General features: G+C 36.6%; 1 protein-coding gene across 1 annotated transcript; it reads left to right on the top strand.

The window, feature by feature from the left end:
* The first annotated feature begins 7381 nt into the window (after nt 1–7381).
* On the top strand, nt 7382–16041 carry LOC106661878. The gene is made up of 3 exons (XM_014385605.2): nt 7382–7734; nt 8240–8336; nt 15700–16041. Exons 1-3 carry the CDS (start codon nt 7714–7716, stop codon nt 15972–15974), a joined length of 393 nt encoding a protein of 130 aa, XP_014241091.1. The 5' UTR covers nt 7382–7713; the 3' UTR covers nt 15975–16041.
* The last annotated feature ends 5727 nt before the right edge of the window (nt 16042–21768 follow it).

Genomic DNA, 21768 nt, shown 5'->3' with positions numbered 1-21768 from the left:
AACGATGAGACAAGTGCCTGTACGATAATTGTTGATATACTTTTGTACTTTTGTTTTTCATTCACTTTTCGAATTCATCAATATTATTTAATGGTTTGGCTTTTCTGTTGCTTCGATGTAAAGTTGTGTGGATAATGATTTTCTATGTATATAATTGTATATTATAAATAAAAATGAACTAATTTTTCAATTTCTTTATTTCAAAACTGTCCGGCCTACTCCACATTTAATGTATACCTATTACAAACTTAAGTTAATTCTGGAACAAAAGAGAATACACATGAATTAAAACTATGTTTTACAATATTGATTTGATTTCAGAACCTATTAATAATTAAATACTACAATAACATTCTTAAAATATCTTATTCTGATTACATTATATTTCAATAACATTGAAATAAATTAATTTATTGCAGGTTTTAAAGCTTGTAAATGTAGAGAATAATTTTTTTATCCAGAGGAAGTAAGTCCAATGTAATCAGGTTTCATTTGCTTTTCAATAAAACACAATTCAGCTTACTTTCTTTAGGTTTATGCATCATCCCAGATTCAGTGATTTTCTATAATAAAGTGTTTTTTCTCAGGCAATTTGAAATAAGATTAATCAAATTTACAACACTTCGATTACACAAAATTGAGGAATCAAATTATTTGTTATTTTTGCACCTCAACAAATGCATGTAGTGGTGAAGGCAAGACCTATTAACTGCAGGTATGGATTATATTAGACATAGATTATTAATACATTTAAGTTAAATTTACGATATGTATTTGTTTGCAGCATTGTAAATGTGAAACATGCCTAGTTGCACATACATAGTTCATTATTTAAAAGAAATTATAGTAGCATAGATACTATCAGATTTTAGAAAAACATAGATGCAGGGGTAATAAAAGTTAAATTTTATATGATATTCTTCAAAATACAAAAATTTATTATATTTTAATTTTAAATTGTTGTAATTAATCTATTACATATTTTAACAGAATTGTTATATAAGTGGAATAATTTATTTCCTTAAACGTTTCTAGAATATTACATTTTAGTATATACTATTTACCGATTCTTTTTTGTTAAATTTAAATATTTTATTATAATCTATGATTTTTGGTTACAATATGTAATTTGATGATACATCGATATATTTACAACTATTTACACTGTTGGAAGTAAAAAAGAACACCCAGAGAATGAAATCGCAGCAGTGACAGTCTACGACCTAACACTTCTGATTGCGCTGGGGTTTGAATCATTGCGCTGAACTAGGGAACTGTGAAGGTACAAAAGCCAGAAGGCTGCAGTGCCTGGGGGCACAAACCCCCACTTCCTGATATCCATTATCAGTATCAGAGGAAAGCAAATAATCAATATTGTTCTCTCACTTCACTAATTAAACTTCACTGGCTACTCCTCAGAAAGGAGGTCATTGGGACATAGGTGAAGTGGGAACACCTGCAATAAAAGGCTTGACTGACCTACGCTTGGGTACCAGACCTGCTTGGACTGTAAATAAATAAATAAAAAAATAAAATAAAGGATAGAGAGGATTGATTTGGGCACACTGCCCTGCGATTGTCCCACGGTCAGAGAGCAGTAATCGGGGTAATCTGATCCTGGTAGTCCAGTACTAAAATATTCTTTTTTTTTTACTATGAAAGATTTCATCTTTAATATGAGAAAATTGTTATTACTAGATGATCAAGTCAAGTCATCAAGTTGGTTTGTGAAAAACTACGTGTAAATTCATAATTTAAAATATCATAATCATAATTTTTCTAAGATGATAAAACGCTCTGCCCTTTTTTCATAAGCGAAAATGGTAGCCAGTGGAAAATAATTTTGCAAACTGTTATGATCCATTTGCATTGTAATACTCGTTTGTTGTGGACTTGATGATATTGAGGAAGTTTTAATGGTCTCTCGTTTATATCATCTTTAGCCGTTCTCTTTTCAATAGAGTAATCAGAATGTGATGGATAGCTTTTTTGTTGACAGCTATCGCGGATAATTATTCATGGCATTCATTCGCTAAATCTTTCTTCTGTTTATCTTCCCCGGTTCTCCTTTTTCGGCCGAGTTTTCAGCAGCGTGGCTTAACTAAACTTGCCATTTCTCTTGTTTGTACATTTAATATTAACAACAGGGTGATGTTTAAAAAAATATCAATTAATTAAAATACATTGTTAGCTGAAATGTCAAATTCTATTGTGTAAGTCAGTAAGGTGATTAAGAATATTATTCGCCTTCGAAATTGCTATTTTCAAAATTTGGTGGAAACAAAACGTCAAAATCACAATACTTGGGTAAACGGAATGGTAAAGAACGGTTGAGCTTTGTACATTTAATTAATTTTCAGCGTTGTTCAATTGACAACACAAATAGCTCTCAACAATTATTTCTATCAAAGAATTAAATTTTATTACGTTTTTTTATATTTTTTTCAATTAATTAATCTTTCTATGTAAGGTTTTGGTTGAAACGAAAAAGTCAGTGTCACGAGCGGGTCTCGAACCCACGACCCTCGGCTCAATACGCCGCCGCTCCAACCACCCGAGCTATCGTGACAGGAGGGAAAATTCGAAAGGTTGTAGGTTGAGATGGGGAGTTGGTGTCCGAGTGAAGAGAATTAATTGAAAGAAGTAATTTGGTCAATCAGACCATTAAATATAAGGTTTTTTTATATTATTTATTTTATTCTTCGACTTTGCTCGCGCTTTTTTTGTCTTGAATCTCTTCGAATTATGGCTACCGCCAATGTCCTCGGAGGTCCGCACTATACACATTTAAATTCCGTCAACACGACGGAACTAAGTTTCAGAACAGATTAGCGGTTGCAAAACGAAAACTGCCTACTAATGAAAGGTCTTTTGTCCGTTAAACCTGCACAAAAGTGTTTTGGCAGCCTCGGTAGGATTATTTCCAAGTGTGAACTCGCACAGTGCTACAACAAAGAGAATTTCATAAATTAAACTTTTGACATTTAAGTCTGGAATCAGCACTGATTCAGACAAAGGAGTAATACCGTTTACTTTGATATTCAGAACAGCAGATAGAAAAATAATAATATAATGAAATGGTTAGGGATGATGAAATGCTAATCATAAAATAACATAAGAATTATTACTCTGTTGTATACGATTGTACATTATTTTCTACTTAATACATATTAATTATTATTTGCTTGTTCCTAAAATACATGTTCCCGCCCATTTCCATGAATTTAAAAAAGCTAAAACTTAGACAATCCGTTAAAAACAAAACAGAATTGTTCTTTTATCTACGCTAACGTTTTTTTTAAAATTTGCAATTACACTACATCCCCTCGGAATATCGAGTTCTCTGGGGAGAGTTCGTGGCGTCTGGTGGGGAGAGATCGTGGCGTCTGGTCTGGAGAGTAAAAGAAGTTATTAGCGAGAATAGAGTGGGTTCGACCCCGCCTTGAGGAATATCGAGTACTCTGGCAGTGAATGTGACCAGACTTTTACACTCTTTTATGTTTTTCCTTTATTCTTACACTTTTTGGGGAGAAGTAAGCACGGCAAACTTAATTTGTTTAAAAAAATCGATTATTTGCAGCTGAATCGTTGTTCTTTCCACGTGTGTTTTATCAAAGGCCAATTTTCAATAGTCAATTGTGTCGATTTGAAACGGTACAACACCCATCAAGTTCGACCTGAGCAGTTTTTATAACGGCCAAAAAAAATTTGTTCGTGTGTTAATGGATGAACTCATTTGGATGGTCGATCAGCTGTGTCCTTCCAGTCCACATCGCCCAATAAAAAAAAATTCAATAATGTAGTCACTGACGTGCAAGTCAACCTGGAAACAAATTCCATTTGGAGATACTTAACTGCAAACTGGATTGAAAAGCGTAAAACAATTTCTGTTCGTTCAAAATTAATAATTAGAAACAAATGGAACCGACCAATAGGAAGATTGTTCCTGATCAAAGATCACCAATAATGATTCCGATCGATTCTAGGCTCATTTCCTCAATCACCTGTAATTTTCGTTTTCTGTGCACCATTCGGTGGAATTTAAGTAGAGAAGTGCGTAACAGTTCTTAAGAGTAGCTCATCGCCATTTCCGTTTATCGTTCGACGAGGCTTTTCTCGCGGGAATCGACGATAAAACGTATAAGAAAGCATCTAACAGAATTTCCGCAGGCGACCGGATCTAAAAGGGTTCAAATTTCAAATGTCTTGAGACCTTTCGACGGAGCGCCTCTGCTTGTTAGTACAGTACGAATGTTTTCAAACGAAGCTCGGATGTGGTCATAATCGAGAGTGGAGAGGGCCCTCCACACTCCATCTCTTAAGTCGTATTTCCCCCTTCTGCACTTGGCAAACCACTTAGGGACGGCACTTTATTCTCTTATACGCACTACAAATTTTAGAAAATCCTTTCACGAAAACAATAACACCGAATGCCGGGAAGGAACGCCATTTACTTCTTCTCTCGTTTAAACAATTAACGATTTAAAGATTAAAGATATGTAGTTAAACTGATGCATAAAAGTTCCTTTACTTATTCTGTATTTACTATCAAAATATTGATGTTTCATTAAATCTAAATTTATGTAATTTAGCTACTGTTCGCCAGTAGATAGGAGGATCTTATGTAATTATATCATAACTAGGGCTGCGAAATATATGCATTTGCTTATTTTTCCTGGTTAACTGAAACAACCATTTTTAACCATCTGTATATGTTTTGAAGCAATTGGAATCAATTTAAGCTATATTTATTTTGCATATTTGTGCATATATTGCCATGAATGCATATCCGGCATATTGGTATATGGCATGTCAAATTTTAATGTTTCTGAACAGGCAAAACAAATTCTCCGAAAAATAGCTTCAGTTGCTGCTCCACTACTTTCCGCGAGCTTTCGGTCGCCTTTCCTTCTCTTGGAAAAAATGGAGAAAGGAATAGTGTTTTGTACCACTGTAAATGTAAATTACAAATAATTAAGGTTTTTAGTTGAGATTTTTTACCTCAACTAAAAACCTTAATTAATTGTAATTTACATTTACAGTGGTACAAAACACTATTCCTCAATGGGAATATATTAATATATTACAATTAATTGGTCAAGCGGACCACGAAATTAGTGAATTAAAATGACGTATACTTCACTAAAGCTCTCCGTGGCCATTTCATTTGTCGCCGAGAATCAAATAGATTACACGACATTTGAAAAATGGCAAAAAGGAGGGAAATTCAAAAGGTGTGGTTGAGATGGGAAGTCGGTGTCCGAGTGGATCGAGGTCACGATAGCTCAAGTAGTAGAGCAGGGGCGTGTCTAGCCGAAGATCGTGGGTTCGAATCCCACTCGTGCCATTGACTTGTTTATCTCAACCAAAAACCTTAATTAATTGTAATATATTAATTGGTCAAGCGGACCACGAAATTAGTGAAATTAAGTAAATGTAATTGTTCCCTTAGAATAGTTTAATGGGATTCATGGAAATATTATGACCTCAGTTCTCTTCTTTTCCTACCATCATATTTCTTAGCTTTACCCAGTGTGTAGAAATGATGAATGATGGAGTGAGTGTGGTGTTCAATCCTTTTTTAAAAAAGATAGTTCCCTCTCACAGTAAGTTGTTTTCCATCGATCCGTATTTCGAGCCCTTAGCTCATCATCAGGTTGAAGGATATCTACAACCACGCCTCTCGACATGAATTGCAAAAGTGAACCCGCCGATACCCCCGCCAACGCGACGTTCCAAACAGAAGCTGGTTTCTTAATGGCGCTCAATTTGAACGTGTGAAAAGCGGGAATTATACCACAAGTAAATATTATAATGGTAAATACTGTAAGAAATTAATTAATTTACCAAATAAATTTCACTTTTGCAATTCATGTCAAGAGACGTGGTGGTAGAAATCCTTCAACCTGATGATGAGCTAAGGGCTCGAAATACGGATCGTTGGAAAACAACCTACTGTGAGTAGGAACTATATTTTTAAAAAAAGGATTATTTCTATGTGACTGACTACTCCTAAAATGCCGAAAGTCACTGCAATGGCGAAAGATCTTGTTCAAAAGTATGTGCGTGAGTTTTCAGTGAGACTTTTAAGGGAGATGGAGACGTTTTGTGATAAACCTGTATCAATAACTACACGTTTTTCGGTAACACATCACAAGACAGCAAAACAGAAGGAAAAACAAAGGTAGGAAGTCTAAGTTTCAACAAACTTTTGTGACACAAGATGTCACAAGTGCTGGGTCTGGAAAGTCCGGTTTCGATACTGATTTATGTCGTGCTTTAGTTAGAGCTGACATACCCATCCATAAACTAAGCCACTCTGAATTCAAGTTTTTTTTTGAGAAATACACAGGGAAAACCATTTCCCACGAAAGTACCCTCAGGAATGCTCACCTGGAACTTATATACAATGAAACACTCCATAAAATCAGAGACTTAATCGAAAATGGACCGATCTGGGTCTCGATGGATGAGACGACGGATTTTTTAAATTTAACTTTTTTAAAATGCGTTTTTGTGTTTTAATAGGCGCAATGTGATGTTCCTCTTGCCACTGTTTCTCTTTTCGATACAATTATGTGCTTTAATTTGAGGTTTCCTTATTTTTCTCATGTTAGTTTTTGCATATTTTCAGTTTTAAATTGCATGTTTTACCAAATAGATTTACGTATACATATATGTGTTGTCTGTTGTTATTGCATATAAATCACAGCCCTAGTCATCATCCTTGAATAAAACGAATAATAAATATGTAAAATGTGTGGTGATTAGTGACCGTTAATCGATAATTATTCAGAAATCGTGAGATGCGGTCTGGTGTGATGTAGGTTTCAGAAAAACATTTTCTATATCGTGCCAACGTTTCAATCTTTATTGAGATCATCTTCAGGGCTGAAAGGGTTTGTCTTCTGTGTAATTGTACCATTCTTGCGTGTGGAGAGTTCTTTGAGCCCTGAAGATGATCTCAATAGAAATCGAAACGTTGGCACTATGAAGAAAATGTTTTTCTGAAACCTACATCACACCAGACCGCATCTCACGATTTCTGAATAATTAATAAATATGTAAGTTTGAAACTGTTTATTGTAAAACGCCACAATTTATTAGGAATTGTGATAGCTTATTTATTATCGATTCTTGAATCGTTACTTGATAGCTGTCACAAAAGAAACAATGTGAGAGAAATAATGAGTTTTTGACAAAAAGCTAAGTTAAATTACGTTGTTGCTGAACTTTCTCAGCCTTAAATTAACAACGCCAACGACACTGGTTGTCAATAAGCTTGTCCCTGTTGCTTCCCGACAAATGACCTTACGATGGCGGGATTGAATATGGAGGAAGAACACGAAGAAGAGTTACCGAGAAAATCGTTGCGACATCGATTTATTAAAACACACGATCAGCTTCTGAACACAAATAAATTGTTTTAAAATTTCATCAGATGAGGGTTGTGGTGTTTTTTGTTTGTTTGTGAAGTTATTTTCTCTTTAAAAAAAAAAAAAAAAAGAAGGAAAATTCATGTTCGAAAACCAATGACCTCTGCTGAAGAGGTACTATCTACAAGGAAGCCCGTTCAGCGACTGGCCGATTCTCATCAATCTTTCTAATCCGCGGAGATGCGCGGTGCTTCGTAAACAAAACGACAATGTTGGAAAAGACACAGATAAACACAGGAGCGTCTAACTAATTTTTTTTTTTGTTTGAGAAAAGAACATGGATAACATAGTTTTTTCAGTAAGTGAACTTTTATTTATTTTAAATAGATTTATGTTTTTCAAAACCAGCTGACAAACTTTTGATATCATTTGTAGTTTCCATAATTCTCGAATGGAATTGTTGAATCCAATTTGATTATCTCACGATTTTCATTGAAATTTCATTCACCTGGGAATTTTGTCCACGTTCCGCTTTAGTCCAAAACCATGAAAGTCTTGCAGTTTTAAACAAACGTTCAATTAATAAACTCTGTCTTCTGTAAATGACAGTTTTTTAAATATTTATGATAAAAATTCTATGGGAAATATCGCCAATAAAACTTTTCTTTCGTATACTTGCACGGCAATCTTTTTAAATAAATAAAAATTTTCTGAAAAGAAATTGATTTCGAATCGTATGCAGAATCGGTATATGCACCGTTTGCATGGAGTCCATTTGTACATTGTAAAATTAAAACGTCGGTTTAATCGATTTGTTTAATATTTCCCCGAATATTATATAATCTATTTTTTTGCGTTTACAGTGCTTTCGTTGTTGGGAGTGTCTGGAAGTTTGGTGCCCTTGCACCTGCATTAAATTCGGGACGACCGTTCTAGCAGTCTACACGATATTCTTAGCAGGTTTGTACAGCAAAACGTTAACGACAGTAGAATAATAATAAGTAAGTTTCTTCCGTACGAGGTGTCAGTTTCTGTTTATCCACTCAGATAATTTTCTTTGCAAAATGCTTATATTTGATGAGGCTAAAAAGAGTTTTGACACTTAGTCGACGGCTTGAAACGCACTTGAACTTTGCGGCGCATTCCTCTTTTCATGGACAGGCCGTAAATCCTGCGACGCATTATTCATGTTAATGGATAACATTACCCGGAGCCTGTTGACATTGCATCATAAACTGTAGTAAGTGCGATGTCGCTAATGTAAGGGCGCTGACACACGGAGCGGTTTTGACCGAAGCGTTTACCGCTTCGGTTTTGCTANAACGCTTCGGTCAAAACCGCTCCGTGTGTCATCGCCCTAACCCCTACCAAGCCTGTTGCGTTTTCCAATTGATCCATGTCAAATAGTCTATGGTTTCCTTCGCTCTAAATTCAGTTAACGGTAAATATTTTATAGTGAAATTTGATTGAGACCAATTCTCTCTAAAATCTAATAAAATGTGCAAGGGGTAGCATTTGTTTCAATCGCATAAATTGCGACATTGTTCTACCGACAAGTACAAGTAAACCAAATAAAAATTCTTGCTGCACTACTGCAATGAGAGCTAAGTAAGGATGTGCTTGTTGCCTGCAAAAAATAAACAAGCCCATTAAGCCTTTACGATTTTTTTTTTAAATAAACCCATCAAATGTCGACACGCGTCTCACAGACAAAAAAAAAGCAGTCTAGGTAAGCTATGACGATGACGAGCAAATTACAAGTTCATCATCCCATAGACCTCAAGAAGAACGTTCACAATCTTTAATTTTAGTCAACAGCTTATCGAATCCTATGAAACGGATTATTGACTAAAAAACAGGAATAGCTGGAACATAAAATAGCATAAAACATACTAAAACGTACAGAAAATGGCAAAACTCAAATGATATACACGGCGAAGGTCTAAAATATTGCCACTGACCAACGTGAGCTACAAATGCGAATACAAAAAAAAGTGAAAAAATGAACCACATTCACAAAGAGAAAGATACAATAAAAATCATAGGCCTTAAAAACGGCGCCAAGAGCGAAAAAACCATTGAAATAATTGGAAATCGGAAAAGGCTAAACGTCGACAAGATAAGAAGAAAAATAAAAGACAGATCTTGAAGAACTTATAGGTCATTTAAGTAAAACATTGAAAAATCAATCTATGCAACTTACGTCGCATAAAAATCACAATACAAAATGAAATAATTGAAAACCTAGTGCTTTGTGTGATTCGTACCAACAGTATACATAAAACAAGAAAAAAACTCACGAATACACGAATCAACCACTACACCATTTAAAACACTGTACATAGTGTACATATTAAAAAGGAGTAAAGTAACCAAAAAAAGTATCAACAACAAACAGGCTGGAATAAATAAAAACTTCCGACTCTTCCATTAAATTACAGCGTTAAAAACATTAAAAAACCAATTAATTAAGGTTTTTAGTTGAGATAAAAAAGTCAATGGCACGAGCGGGATTCGAACCCACGAACTTCAGCTAGATACGCCGCTGCTCTACCACTTGAGCTATCAAAACCTCGATCCACTCGGACACCAACTTCCTATCTCAACTCCACCTTTTGAGTTTTCCCTCCTTTTTGGTATTTTTCAAATGTCGTGTAATCGGATTGGATTCTCGGCGACAAATGAAATGGCCACGGAGAGCTTTAGTGAAGTATACTTCATTTTCAATCATTAAATTCACTAATTTCGTGGTCCGATTACACTACATTTTGAAAAATGGCAAAAATAAGGGAAAATTCAAAAGGTGCGGTTGAGATGGGAAGTTGATGTCCGAATGGACCGAGATCACGATAGCTCAAGTGGTAGAGCAGCGGTGTATCTAGCCGAAGATCGTGGGTTCGAATCCCGCTCGTGCCATTGACCTTTTTATCTCAACTAAAAACCTTAATTAATTGAAATATATTACTTGGTCAAGCGGACCACGAAATTAGGGAATTAAAAAAACAGCAAGGATAGACATATCAAAATGATAGGAAACGACCAAGATAAAATAGTTTGTTCACTTTTTCCTTATTTGTCAAATTTTATTGTCAAAAACCTTTTCACAACTGAAACCATACGGAATGGTGAACCATAGCGTGGTGTCTGAGGACACTTTGTATTTATCTATTTAATTTATTTATCAGCCCCACTACAAAGATGACGGTTCTGAGCTTTCGACAGTATATCTCGTGGAAATCGAATCGTTGACCGGAACAACAAATGGCAAATTCAATCAAATCCTTGTAGGTCACGACCGCCAATTGGAAACGCTTAGGCAGGGGCCGATGAGGTCACCGCACCCAAGCAGGTGGAAATTCCAACCACCTGCAAAATATCGATATCTCGGTCCTAATTTCGGCAAACACGTTAAACGAAAACGCACGTCGAATCTTGCTCTGGTAATAATGTTTAGAAAATTATCTATCATGATCTGAACATCCCTGAAGTTCACTTTGGTTACCTGCCCAACAAAATAATTGTGGTGGCTTATTTCCCCAAATCTTTAAAGAGAAACTGTCAATTCCTCTCATTTCTCCTAGAATCGTTCTTCTTAATCTCAATCAATATCTCGGCGATGACAAATCGATTTCACAGCTAACTGAAGTGGGATGCCCGTAAACCTTAATTTTTTTGTAGAAAGAGCCGGTAGGTAAATAAACTCGGCTGAGTCTTAGGATGGGACAACGACGTTTAACCATTGATATTCCATGTTTTAATTTTTATATATTTATTATTAAAGCAATGTAAAACTTTTATCTATAAGAAAAAACAAGAAATAAAAAAAAATAGGTGTGTGAGTGTGAAATATATATTTGTGGATTTTAAAAGAATGCAAATACCCTAAAAAAAAACTTGCGCTGTGCTTTTGGAAACCCAAGTTCATATTGAAAAAAGGCCATCTCTCTTGCAAAAATTTATTTTCCTGTGCACCAGAACGGGTTAAAATTGTCCAAAGCAACGTGTTTGTTTCTCAAAAGACCCTCTGCTAATAGAAAAAAAAGATTGGCAACAATTTTACAAAATTTAAATTTTATAATACGTTTTCTTTTTTCCTGTAAAATTTGAAAAGTTGTAGATGGCCCCTTTTTAAAATGTCCGATTCATGTCGGGAGCGCACAAAGAAAACGTCGAAGTAAATTTCAATTAATTAAGGTTTTTAGTTGAGATAAAAAAAGTCAGTGTCACGATCTTCGGCTAAATACGCCTCTGCTCTACCACTTGAGCTATTGACTTCGATCCACTCGGACACTAACTTCCCATCTCAACCCCACCTTTTGAATTTTCCCTCCTTTTTGCCATTTTTTTATCTCAAATAAAAACCTTAATTAATTGAAAGATATTAACTGGTCAGGCGGACCACGAAAACGAGTGAATTTAATAAGTTGAAGTAAATGTGGTCACCGGGCAGCGTGGGTGTTTGCAACTTATAAATAACTTCATATATCTCAAGGAGTACACAATGGAATCAGGAAAGACCAAATGGGGGTGAGTTGTAATTTAGTGATGCAATTCATATTTGATTTAGGTATTCTCAACAAGCACTCACAAAACAAGATATCATTAGGTCACAGTTATCAGTATACGAGAATCACGAAATCGGCAGTATTCAACTCGTTAACAGGCTCAGCGCTGTGTAGAGTGAAGTTCACCTTTTAAAACTAATTATTTGTTCAAAATTGACTGATGTGTTTTTGACGACACTACACTGACAATGTACTTCTAATTCATGATTTGTTTAACTGATGGATGTGCTTTTGATGGCATTACACCTACATTAAGTACTTACGTCTCCAACTTCTTCCTTCTGCCACCGGCTCATTTTACATCCCTTGGTGCAGGCAGTAGAAATGTAACCGGCTCATTTTACCTCTCCTGTACATGCAGTAAAACCATAACCATCTTATTTTGCATACCTTCTTTAGTTAATCCCACGGGGTCGGTTCAATTTGCCCCCCCCCAATCTGTTGGGTTGGTCTGTTTGTCAACCTAGCTATTAAGTCCTATGTATTGTTTACCTATAAATCAGTTATTTTTATTTGTTGTTATTTCAATCTCAGAACTTTAATGTACCATAAAGGGCAAAATTAAATAATTCTAGTGGACAGTTACAGATTTAAATCTTTCAATCCTCAATAAACTGTTTAACGAGTTCACATAGTACTCAGGATACCTTCGAAGGCGATTAAATTTTTACTGTTTTCCCTTCGTGTATCCGGAATATAGATTAAACGTACAGTGGACCATTAAAATGGAGGAAATATTTGTTCAGAGAAGTTTCAATGATTTAGCGAAATCGGACCGAAATTAGAGACTGTTTATTGCGCTTAACCTACCTCGCTTGCTGATTTCTTTTTTTTCTTTTTTAAACGAGGGTATTCCAATACTACGACGTTATATGACACCTCGGGGTGCCGGTGTTTTTGAAAAAAAAGCCCAATTGAAAATATATCGGTTTTGAATGCATGGCCTCTAGATTCGAACCCGGGACCTTTACCTTACAGTGTCAACGCCTAAACCGTTGCGGCCACCGACGCCCCATGCTGATTTCATTGTGGTGAAGCTCAGTGGAGGAAGTCGATCCAAGATTGAATTTTATGTGCATCAATTGGCTTGGCCAATTACACCCCTCAATTTACTTCCATGCATATTTCTTTGTCGTTACCAATCATAGACGCAATTTTCAAGTCTCGCAAGAGGTTTTTTTAAATTTATTTATATTTAAAAAAGGTATTAATGTAAAAGTTCTCAGCCTGATTTTTGCCGAAAAGTAGAATAATACTGGCAAAATTAAATTTACATAATAGCGCGCTTAAACGAATCTTCACAATAGCCATGGTCATTAAATGCCCAACAAAAGATTCACCCATTTTTATTTAATGTGTAGGTAATAGCCAATATCATAATATAACGAGATATTAAAACTGAGGGTGCAAAATAACAGACACAACCTTATATTTTTCTCTTGGTTTCCAGTAAAGTGGACAGTTCAATATACCCTCTGCCGTTTAGAATGGAGATTTGACCCCCATTTGAAAACTTAGTTAAGTTTAGTTTCTTGTTTTAGAAATGACAAACGGGTTTTGTTATCGTAAGTAGGGAACTTTTCATTCCTAATAAGGTTTTTAGTTTTTTTTCCTTCTGTGCACGATAATCGCGGGGAATTTCATTTTTAAATATATCACTTAAAATTAAAATCAGTTTGTTCAAAAATACTGCAATCGTCTGTACTAACCTGAAAGTGTTTAGGGGCGTCGGTGGCCGCAACGGTTTAGGCGTTGACACGGCGCTCATCACTGTAAGGTAAAGGTCCTGGGTTCGAATCCAGCGGCCCTGCATTCGAACCCGACATACTTACAAATGAGCTTTTTTTTCGAAAACACCGGCACCCCGAGGGTTGATATAACCTCTGCTGTTGCGAACCCTCGTTAAAAAAAAAAAAAAAAAATAACCTAAAAGTGAACCTAAACTCTTTATTGGATAACAAGAAAAAGTTGAAATTATTAAAAATGCTGAGTAATTGCAATACTGTAAATTAAAGATGCGGAAATTGCTAGTTGATCTAATGCAAAATTTGCAGTTGGGTTGTTTCTGATCATAATGGTCCGCCTATTCTCGCTCCTTTGGTATACATTTCGCCATCTAGAGTGATGGGTGAGCTTGACAATCAGCTGGGTTCGGTCTGCTCGATACCAGAATTTTTCCAAACGCTTACCAAGCTTCAAACAAATTTATTGTCTCACAATTTATATAAATATAAATTTCGATGTTGCCAACTTAATTGCCAACCTCCGGTTCGTCGTTCGGACTGGAATGGCTTAACTTTTTAGTGCAATGGAAAATGGCCAGTTAACAGAAGTTCTGACTGCAAAAAAAGTGAAAAGAAAAAAGACGACATCTTTATTTTACCACTAGCGTCCAGAAAATCCCGGTGGTCGAGCGAGGCTTTTATCTATAAATGACCCTCGCCTCGTTACCCTAAGTGGCTCCCCCGATAAATTATTTCACTCGACCCGATCCGAGGGTCACTCATGAACGAGTATTGGCCGGGTAATAAAATTCATTATTGCTTCCAGGGACAAAGTAATCTTACGGGATTTAATTGAGCTCACAGTTTTCTTGTGGTGAAACTGAATATTTTTACCTTTATTAACGCGTTAATGCCTTCCCTCTGCGTTCATCCACTATGACGAAGAAAAGGGACTAACTTTTCTCATATATAATAAATCAAAGGGAATAAATTCAGCTGTGTTGGCACTTCAAGAAGCTATATTGATTTTTTAATTATCATTTTTAACATAAACCGAAAACCCTACTGAGTTTTCGTTTAGTAGACAGAAAACTGCCAGGAAAGTTGTAATCGTATTTTAAGCTACAAGAAAAAAATTAGTGAAATATTTAAATACAGTAGTATAGTGTTGAATATTTTTGGAGGGGGAATGGGTCAAATATTATAGGCGGCAGTGAGAATCGAACCCAGGATCTCGGTGCCTGTTAATCGAGAGTCTGACACTAACCACTCGGATACCGCGGAAATCATGATCATTATCGTATGAATGTTTAAAATGTATTAATTATTTACGATATCTCCTCTTTGAATACAAAGTGCTTTTCTATTTTCATCCAACTTCTAGGTTTATAAAAATCTTTATGTAAGATATTGGTCGAAATGAAAAAGGTAGTGTCACAAGCGGGATTCGAACCCACGACCTTCGGCTAAATACGCCGCTGCTATACCACTTGAACTATCGTGACTTCGATCCACTCGGACACCACCTCCACATCTAAACCTACCTTTCGAATTTTCCCTCATTTTTGCCATTTTTCAAATGTGTAGTCAGGATCCGATTCTCGGCGACAAACGAAATGGCCACGGAGAGCTTTAGTGAAAATATATTTCGTTTTACTATTAAATCCATTATATTTCGTGGTCCGATTGACCAAATAACTTCTTCCAATTAATTAATCTTTATATAAGGTGTTGGTCAAAATGAAAAATTCGAAAGATAGGTTGAGATGGGAAGTTGGTGTCCGAATGGATCGAAATCACGATAGCTCAAGTGGTAGAGCAGCGGCGTATTTAGCCGAAGGTCGTGGGTTCGAATCCCGCTCTTGACACTAACTTTTTCATTTCGACCAATACCTTACATAAAGATTAATTAATTAATTGAAAGAAGTTATTTGATCAACCGGACCAGGAAATATAATGGGGTTCCTAGAAATGTTAACAACTCAATAAACAAAATACGTTAAATGTTTTAATTAAATTGCGATTTTTTTTCAGTTCTCCTCCTGTACCTGTACGTTCCAGAATTCGCCGAGTTTCCTAAATCGTTCTTGCACTTTTTCTCCCTACGTCGGAACAATCCGTTCCTCGGCGAAGCAAGCATTCAAATTATGCGTGAAAACGATGTAAACGTTATGGAATACAAGTCGCCTTCATCGTCGTTGACGTCACCGTCATCGTCTTCCAAACCACTACTCATTAACTCGAAAATAAGGAATTTGAGGAAAGTATTCCGATATCCTCAGACTATAACGCTGACAACTCTCTCATAGGACAATAAATAACAATAACTTCATGTCTTCACTTAACGCATCAATAAACATATTTTTTAAATAATAATAGACTATTCGATCCAATAAAACAATTTTTTGTATTTCAGTTAGATATTGTATGTTGTTTGTAGCCAATTCACGTTCAAGGTACGATAACACACTAAAATTATCGATAATTATCGAACCAGTTGGAAACGTGAATGGTAGCAAAAAACGATATGGATGGACAAAGTTATTTATTGTAATATCCATCTCTAATTATCCCTAAATATGTCAATTTAAAACCTTTCCCTTTATGTTGAAGAGGATCAAGTTGATGGTCTTGAATGAAGTTACAAGTTTATGCCAACAATTCGCCTGATAATTGACGAATTGTTGGAATAAATTTGTAAATTCATTCAAGACCTAAACCTGATCCTCTTCAACATTGAAAAAAAAACAACAGGTTGATCCTCTCCTTAACTTTCCCTTAATCTTCAACGACACAGTTAAACTTCCTCTTTCCGTGTTCTTCTACCCCAGTTTCAATCCCACAATCCTAAGGTTGGTTTTCCAGTATGTTGACATTCTATGAAGGCCCGACTGACGTACATATTTGTTGCAAGGTTTTGACACTGTGATCCTATTGAAATAGTTAATAATTATTAAATTAATTCGTCTTGTATTTAAACGTTTATTTTGACAGTACTCACATTTATAAGCGTATTTTTTTTTGACAGGGGCAACCGACAGATTGGTCATTTCAGCCCCGAAGCACTAGCGAAATACCGCTACACACTCGATACACAATCACTCTAATGAATACATTCATACCTGATCATTCATTGATCGCACTCATACTGTTTGGTAGGTGGAGTACTCTATATTCTTCCATTAACCTGTTCACTACAATAAACTAATCTAATATGGGGGTCGATGGGGTACTTGTTACAAGCGAACATGAGAGAAAAAAAAATTTGTTTGCACTGGGGTGACCAGACACGGGCAGAGGCGAGGGTGCCCTCGGCAAGGTTGAGTGAGGTCTGGTAGAGGCCGAAGACGCGCGTGTGGCATTTAGGAGAAGAAACGGGAAGTCACGACTGCACCCTGGAGGTAGGTTGGACGGCTCACCAAGGGAGATTACAACAGGTGCCGACACTCTTCCGAGATCGACTTGATCGGGCGTACGAGAGATCTAGAAGGGTCTATAATATGAGGAGACGTCAGATTGAGTACGTCGAGGGACAGGAGGTATGGTGTCACAATTATGTCCAATCAGATGCCGCCAGATATATCTCCAGTAAGTTGACTCCCCGCTTCTCTAAAGCTAAGATTAAGAGAAAACTGTCTCCCTTGTTCTATGAGTTGGGGAACGAAGAAGGCCGGAGCCTAGGCCAATGGCATGTAAAGGACCTAAAGCCCCACCCCGGAAGTCAAGACTCCATGGATTAAAGAAAAAAAATGGTTAACCTTTTTTTTGGGAGAAAGGAGTGGAAATGTTACAAGCGAAAATGGGAGAAAAAAATTTTTTGCACTGGGGTGATCAGACTCGGGCAGAGGCGAGGATGCCCTCGGCAAGGTTGAGCGAAGTCTGGTAGAGGCCGAAGACGCGCGGGTGGCATTTGGAAGCTGAAGGAAGCTCAGCCAGGGCTCAGCGGGGACGCTGGCGAGGAGTGGGGCCCGACGGGAGTGAACAAGGAGGCCTCGAGCTGAGACTGGTCGGTGTGGACGAGCGAGGCGAAAAAGTAAAAAAAAAAGGAACGTGACAGAGTATTATTTTATTATTTTGGGACTTTTCTCATCGCGCTCTGGAACGACGAGAAAAAGGACTTACACGAGGTTCGAGCTTTTAGCAATAAGATTGGTTTCTAGACAGTTTTGTTTTAATTCTGAAGAGACTTGTTTTATTTTTTGTTTGCTTTACATCTTATTCTTAATACCGAGGACATTAATATTTTACTTTCTTGTTGTGTTTTTTTAAAAATATTTTATTTGTTATCTTGTTATTTCACCCCGAGGGTTTCACTGTTTTCCTAAAGGAAGAAAATAAAATAAAAACAGTGTGGTGCTCGATTATTTCCCTTTTGGAGACGAAGCGGCCACGGGAAAAAAATCTCCACTGAGCCCCAGGTACCCGGCGACCGGGTGAATTGCCAACGGTCCGACGAGGAACCGTAAGATACTTTAAAAGGTTTCCGCCGTAGACCCAAGTCACGTACGCAACATGAGGGGCGATGGAGGTGCTAGGTCACCACCAGCCTCTTCCCATTCACACCAATAAATACATTCACACCAACATGCATTGATTACACCCATTCTGTTTGGTAGATGGAGTACTCTATATTCTTCTATCTACCTGTTCACTACAATAAGCCAATCTAATATGGGGTCGATGGGGTACTTTTAAAGGTTTCCGCCTTAGACCCAAGTCAAGCACGCAACATGAGGGGCGATGGAGGTGCTAGGTGTCACCATCAGCCCCTCCCCATTCACAGAGGCGATGGAGAGGCTACTTCGCCATCAGCCCCTCCCCATTGACACCAATAAATACATTCACTCATAAAAGATACAGAAACACAAAACACATATTTTGAGGGCTATATACAATAAAAAATTGCCAATTCCCCTAAAAAGCGGAACAGGGGACTCTGAAACTCGCTACCGGGCACGAGAACTTTTCTTAAATCCGGCGGCATGCCTACACGCTCTCTGTATGGAGCCAAGGCATGACATGCCTCTATTATGTGGGACACATCGAGCAACCTTTCTCTGCATAAGGAGCACCTGCGCAGGCTTTGGCGCCCGTGTGTCAATCGCGTATGTCCAATCCTCAGTCGGGTGAAGACGATCCCTCGTCTCCTGCTCAGGTTCTCAGAGGGACATTTACCGGACTTGCTCTTGATAAGCGTATTGTTTCCCGTAGAATATGTTCTCCTGTCTAATACATGATTTAATGAGAATCATTTTACACAGTAATATAAATAGGGGTTTTTTTTACAGATTAACTAAAAAAGTTCTTACTTTTATAATTATTTTAAAAACAAAAATTAAGTTAAAATTCCATTATATTTAGTAGGCCACTGACCAAACTACTTCAATTAATTAATCTTTTTATGTAAGGTTTTGGTTGAAATGAAAAAGCTAGTGCCACGAGCGGGATTCGAACCCACGACCTTCAGCTAGGTACACCGCGGTAGCCGAGTGGTTAGCATGATAGACTCTCACGCCGCGGTCGTGGGTTCGATTCCCACCGTCGCCTCTGGCCCTTTTTTCCCGATAACCCCCAATTTGAACAACATATATAAGAGATTCTCATGGCTAATATGCAAAGATCATAAGGCCAATTAAAAAAAAAAATTAAGTTTCTGTGTGAATAAGGAAGCAGAGTCTTTGTCAATTTTGACCATTAAATGAAAGCGATTTCTTTCTGAAATAATTAAAACAAACAAAGTTCACAATTTGCTGTGGATGAGTTTGATAAATGCAATAATGGAATATTTTAATACGTTTTAAAATTTATTTACAAGTTAGCGGCGGTTGTTAGTCTACGAGTCGGTGAACAGATGTTGATCTAATCTACACAGATTACTCAACTGGGTCCGTCTATTCTCGCTGGTTTATATAATATAAAACTGTGTCGCAGCATCAAAAGCGCCCTAAACAAAATTGTCCAAAGTTAAATTTAAAAAAAATTGTTTGATCGTCCCTGAGGTTGGGCAGGTTGGGATAGTCGATCACCTCGCTAATCTCAACACAACGAGTTTTATTTCTTTTCCATTCTAAAAGAGTTTTAGATGTTGTAAGGAAGGCTTACCTGTAAATCCTAAGGGATTCGTGTCGAAGGATTCGTTCATCGGTAACTATGTATTTTCTTTATTCTTTATGTCTTGATTCTCCCTTCTATTTATTTAGCCGTTTAAAGCTACTGAATAGTTTGCAATTTGACACTATTGAGATTGTTAAAGTAGAATTAAAATTAACTCTCAATACGAACTTTCACGTTAAATGATTGAATTCAGCATTTCCAGCATAAATTCGAGACAGATTCCTATTGTAATTATAAAAATTGAGCCAATCTTTATATAAACGAGCTTTTAGAATGTTCTTATATTCTTACCGTTTTACTTGTGCCAGCGAGAAAGCTTTCATTTCACGGATTATATTACAAATTCTAACAAGTTAAAATCTGGTCAGGCTTTAGCTGAAAGGAAAACGTAACTTGCTTTTTTCATTTAACTATCTCCAGCCCTCTAATAGGAACAGTAACTTGTAATAAAATCTTTTCGGCATAATTAATGAAAGGGAAATTGATGCCGAGGAATTGGTTTGTCTCTTTTGATTTCAGATTCCTTTTGAAGATTTTTCTCCTGCCTCTGCATTCTTTTCGGAAAAGTTGAAACCGCAAACGACTTTATCATTTCCTAAGGGCGCACCTCCCTCCTCTCGCAGATCGACTTGATCATCAAAATTATTTACTCGCACTTTTTTCGTCCCACTCTACTTCCCGGCATTCGATAATCTGGACTTCCTCGTTTATTTAATCAGATTATCCAACAGATGAGATGTTTTCCTTTCAATAAACGTCGGCCAGGGAGAACAGCGACAACCACGTCCGACTATGGCTCACAGGGGTATGAATTTTCGAACGTGGGCAAGGAGTATCCGAGAATTCCCATACTCTTGTCATCATCAGGTGGTTCACACTATCAACGTTTGGTGTGTACTTCTCGGAAATAAATTAATTATGCTTTATTTCTTCGAAAATGATTTAAATGGTGCTCAGTTCCTCAATAATTTTAGGGGTGTTTTACTAACACCGTATAATGTCGTATTTGAAAGTTTGAAGATGAACAGGGCCTGAGGTACCCAGCATAATTTTTCTCCAAAAAAGATAAAGATTTGAAACTAGACTAAAAATATTAGAGACGTATTTTTTTGATAGCGTCATTGGTTCAAGAGAAATTTAGCCGGGCCATCTAAAAAGGACACCCTGCATACTATTTAAATACCTACAACTATGTTTCACGAAGTATATCCTCAACTGTCATTATATAGATGTCCACTTCTTGTCAAATGCCAATAAAAAAGTCCTATCATCCTTACTAAAAATCGTTTGAAGCAAAATTACAATGTAATTTTCTATGAACAATCAAGTAATCTAATTGGAGGAAAAATCGTATAATTTGTAACCAAACAGCTTTACACATTATTAATACATTTTTATTACGTACATCTCACAATATACAGAAATAAGAAACTTCGGATTGCCCTATATTTAAGAATTTTTCCAAGGATTTGCATTATTTCTCATATTTCCCTGATCTTGAAAGGAAGCCCTAAGGTATGAATAAAATATCCATTTTAATTGAATTGAAAATAAGGTTTAGTTATCTTTTTAGATATATTTTTTTGTTATTTGATTTTTTGCGAAAATATAATAAAACGTCACTTCATCCAAATTCTTGAAAGGAAACTCAAGAATGTATGAACTATGTCAAAGTGTTCCAGTTTAGGAACGAGGCGGAATTACATCCACCCAGTCTCTTCAGGAGGTGGCACGGTCATTCTTTTCTCATTCTCCATGGAAGCATATTTAAAAATCCGCTTTTAATAATAATCTCTTTCGTCTCCACTCCTTTGAGACTAATCGTCTCCAAGTGCTCACATCAATTATAAATGCTCCGTATTATGTGTCTAATACTATTCTCCACAATGATCTTAAATTCCCATTTATCCAAAACATAATTCCTAAAAAATTTACCAAGTGCCAAAACAATCTCTCCCATTACCCTAATAGTCTCGCCCAAGCCTTGTC

The sequence above is a fragment of the Cimex lectularius genome, unplaced genomic scaffold (assembly GCF_000648675.2).
Source record: "Cimex lectularius strain Harlan isolate CLEC.00 unplaced genomic scaffold, Clec_2.1 scaffold421, whole genome shotgun sequence".
In the NCBI taxonomy this organism is placed as follows: Eukaryota; Metazoa; Arthropoda; class Insecta; order Hemiptera; family Cimicidae; genus Cimex; species Cimex lectularius.
Note: the sequence above shows the minus strand (reverse complement) of the source record. Positions and strands in the feature narration are given on the sequence as shown.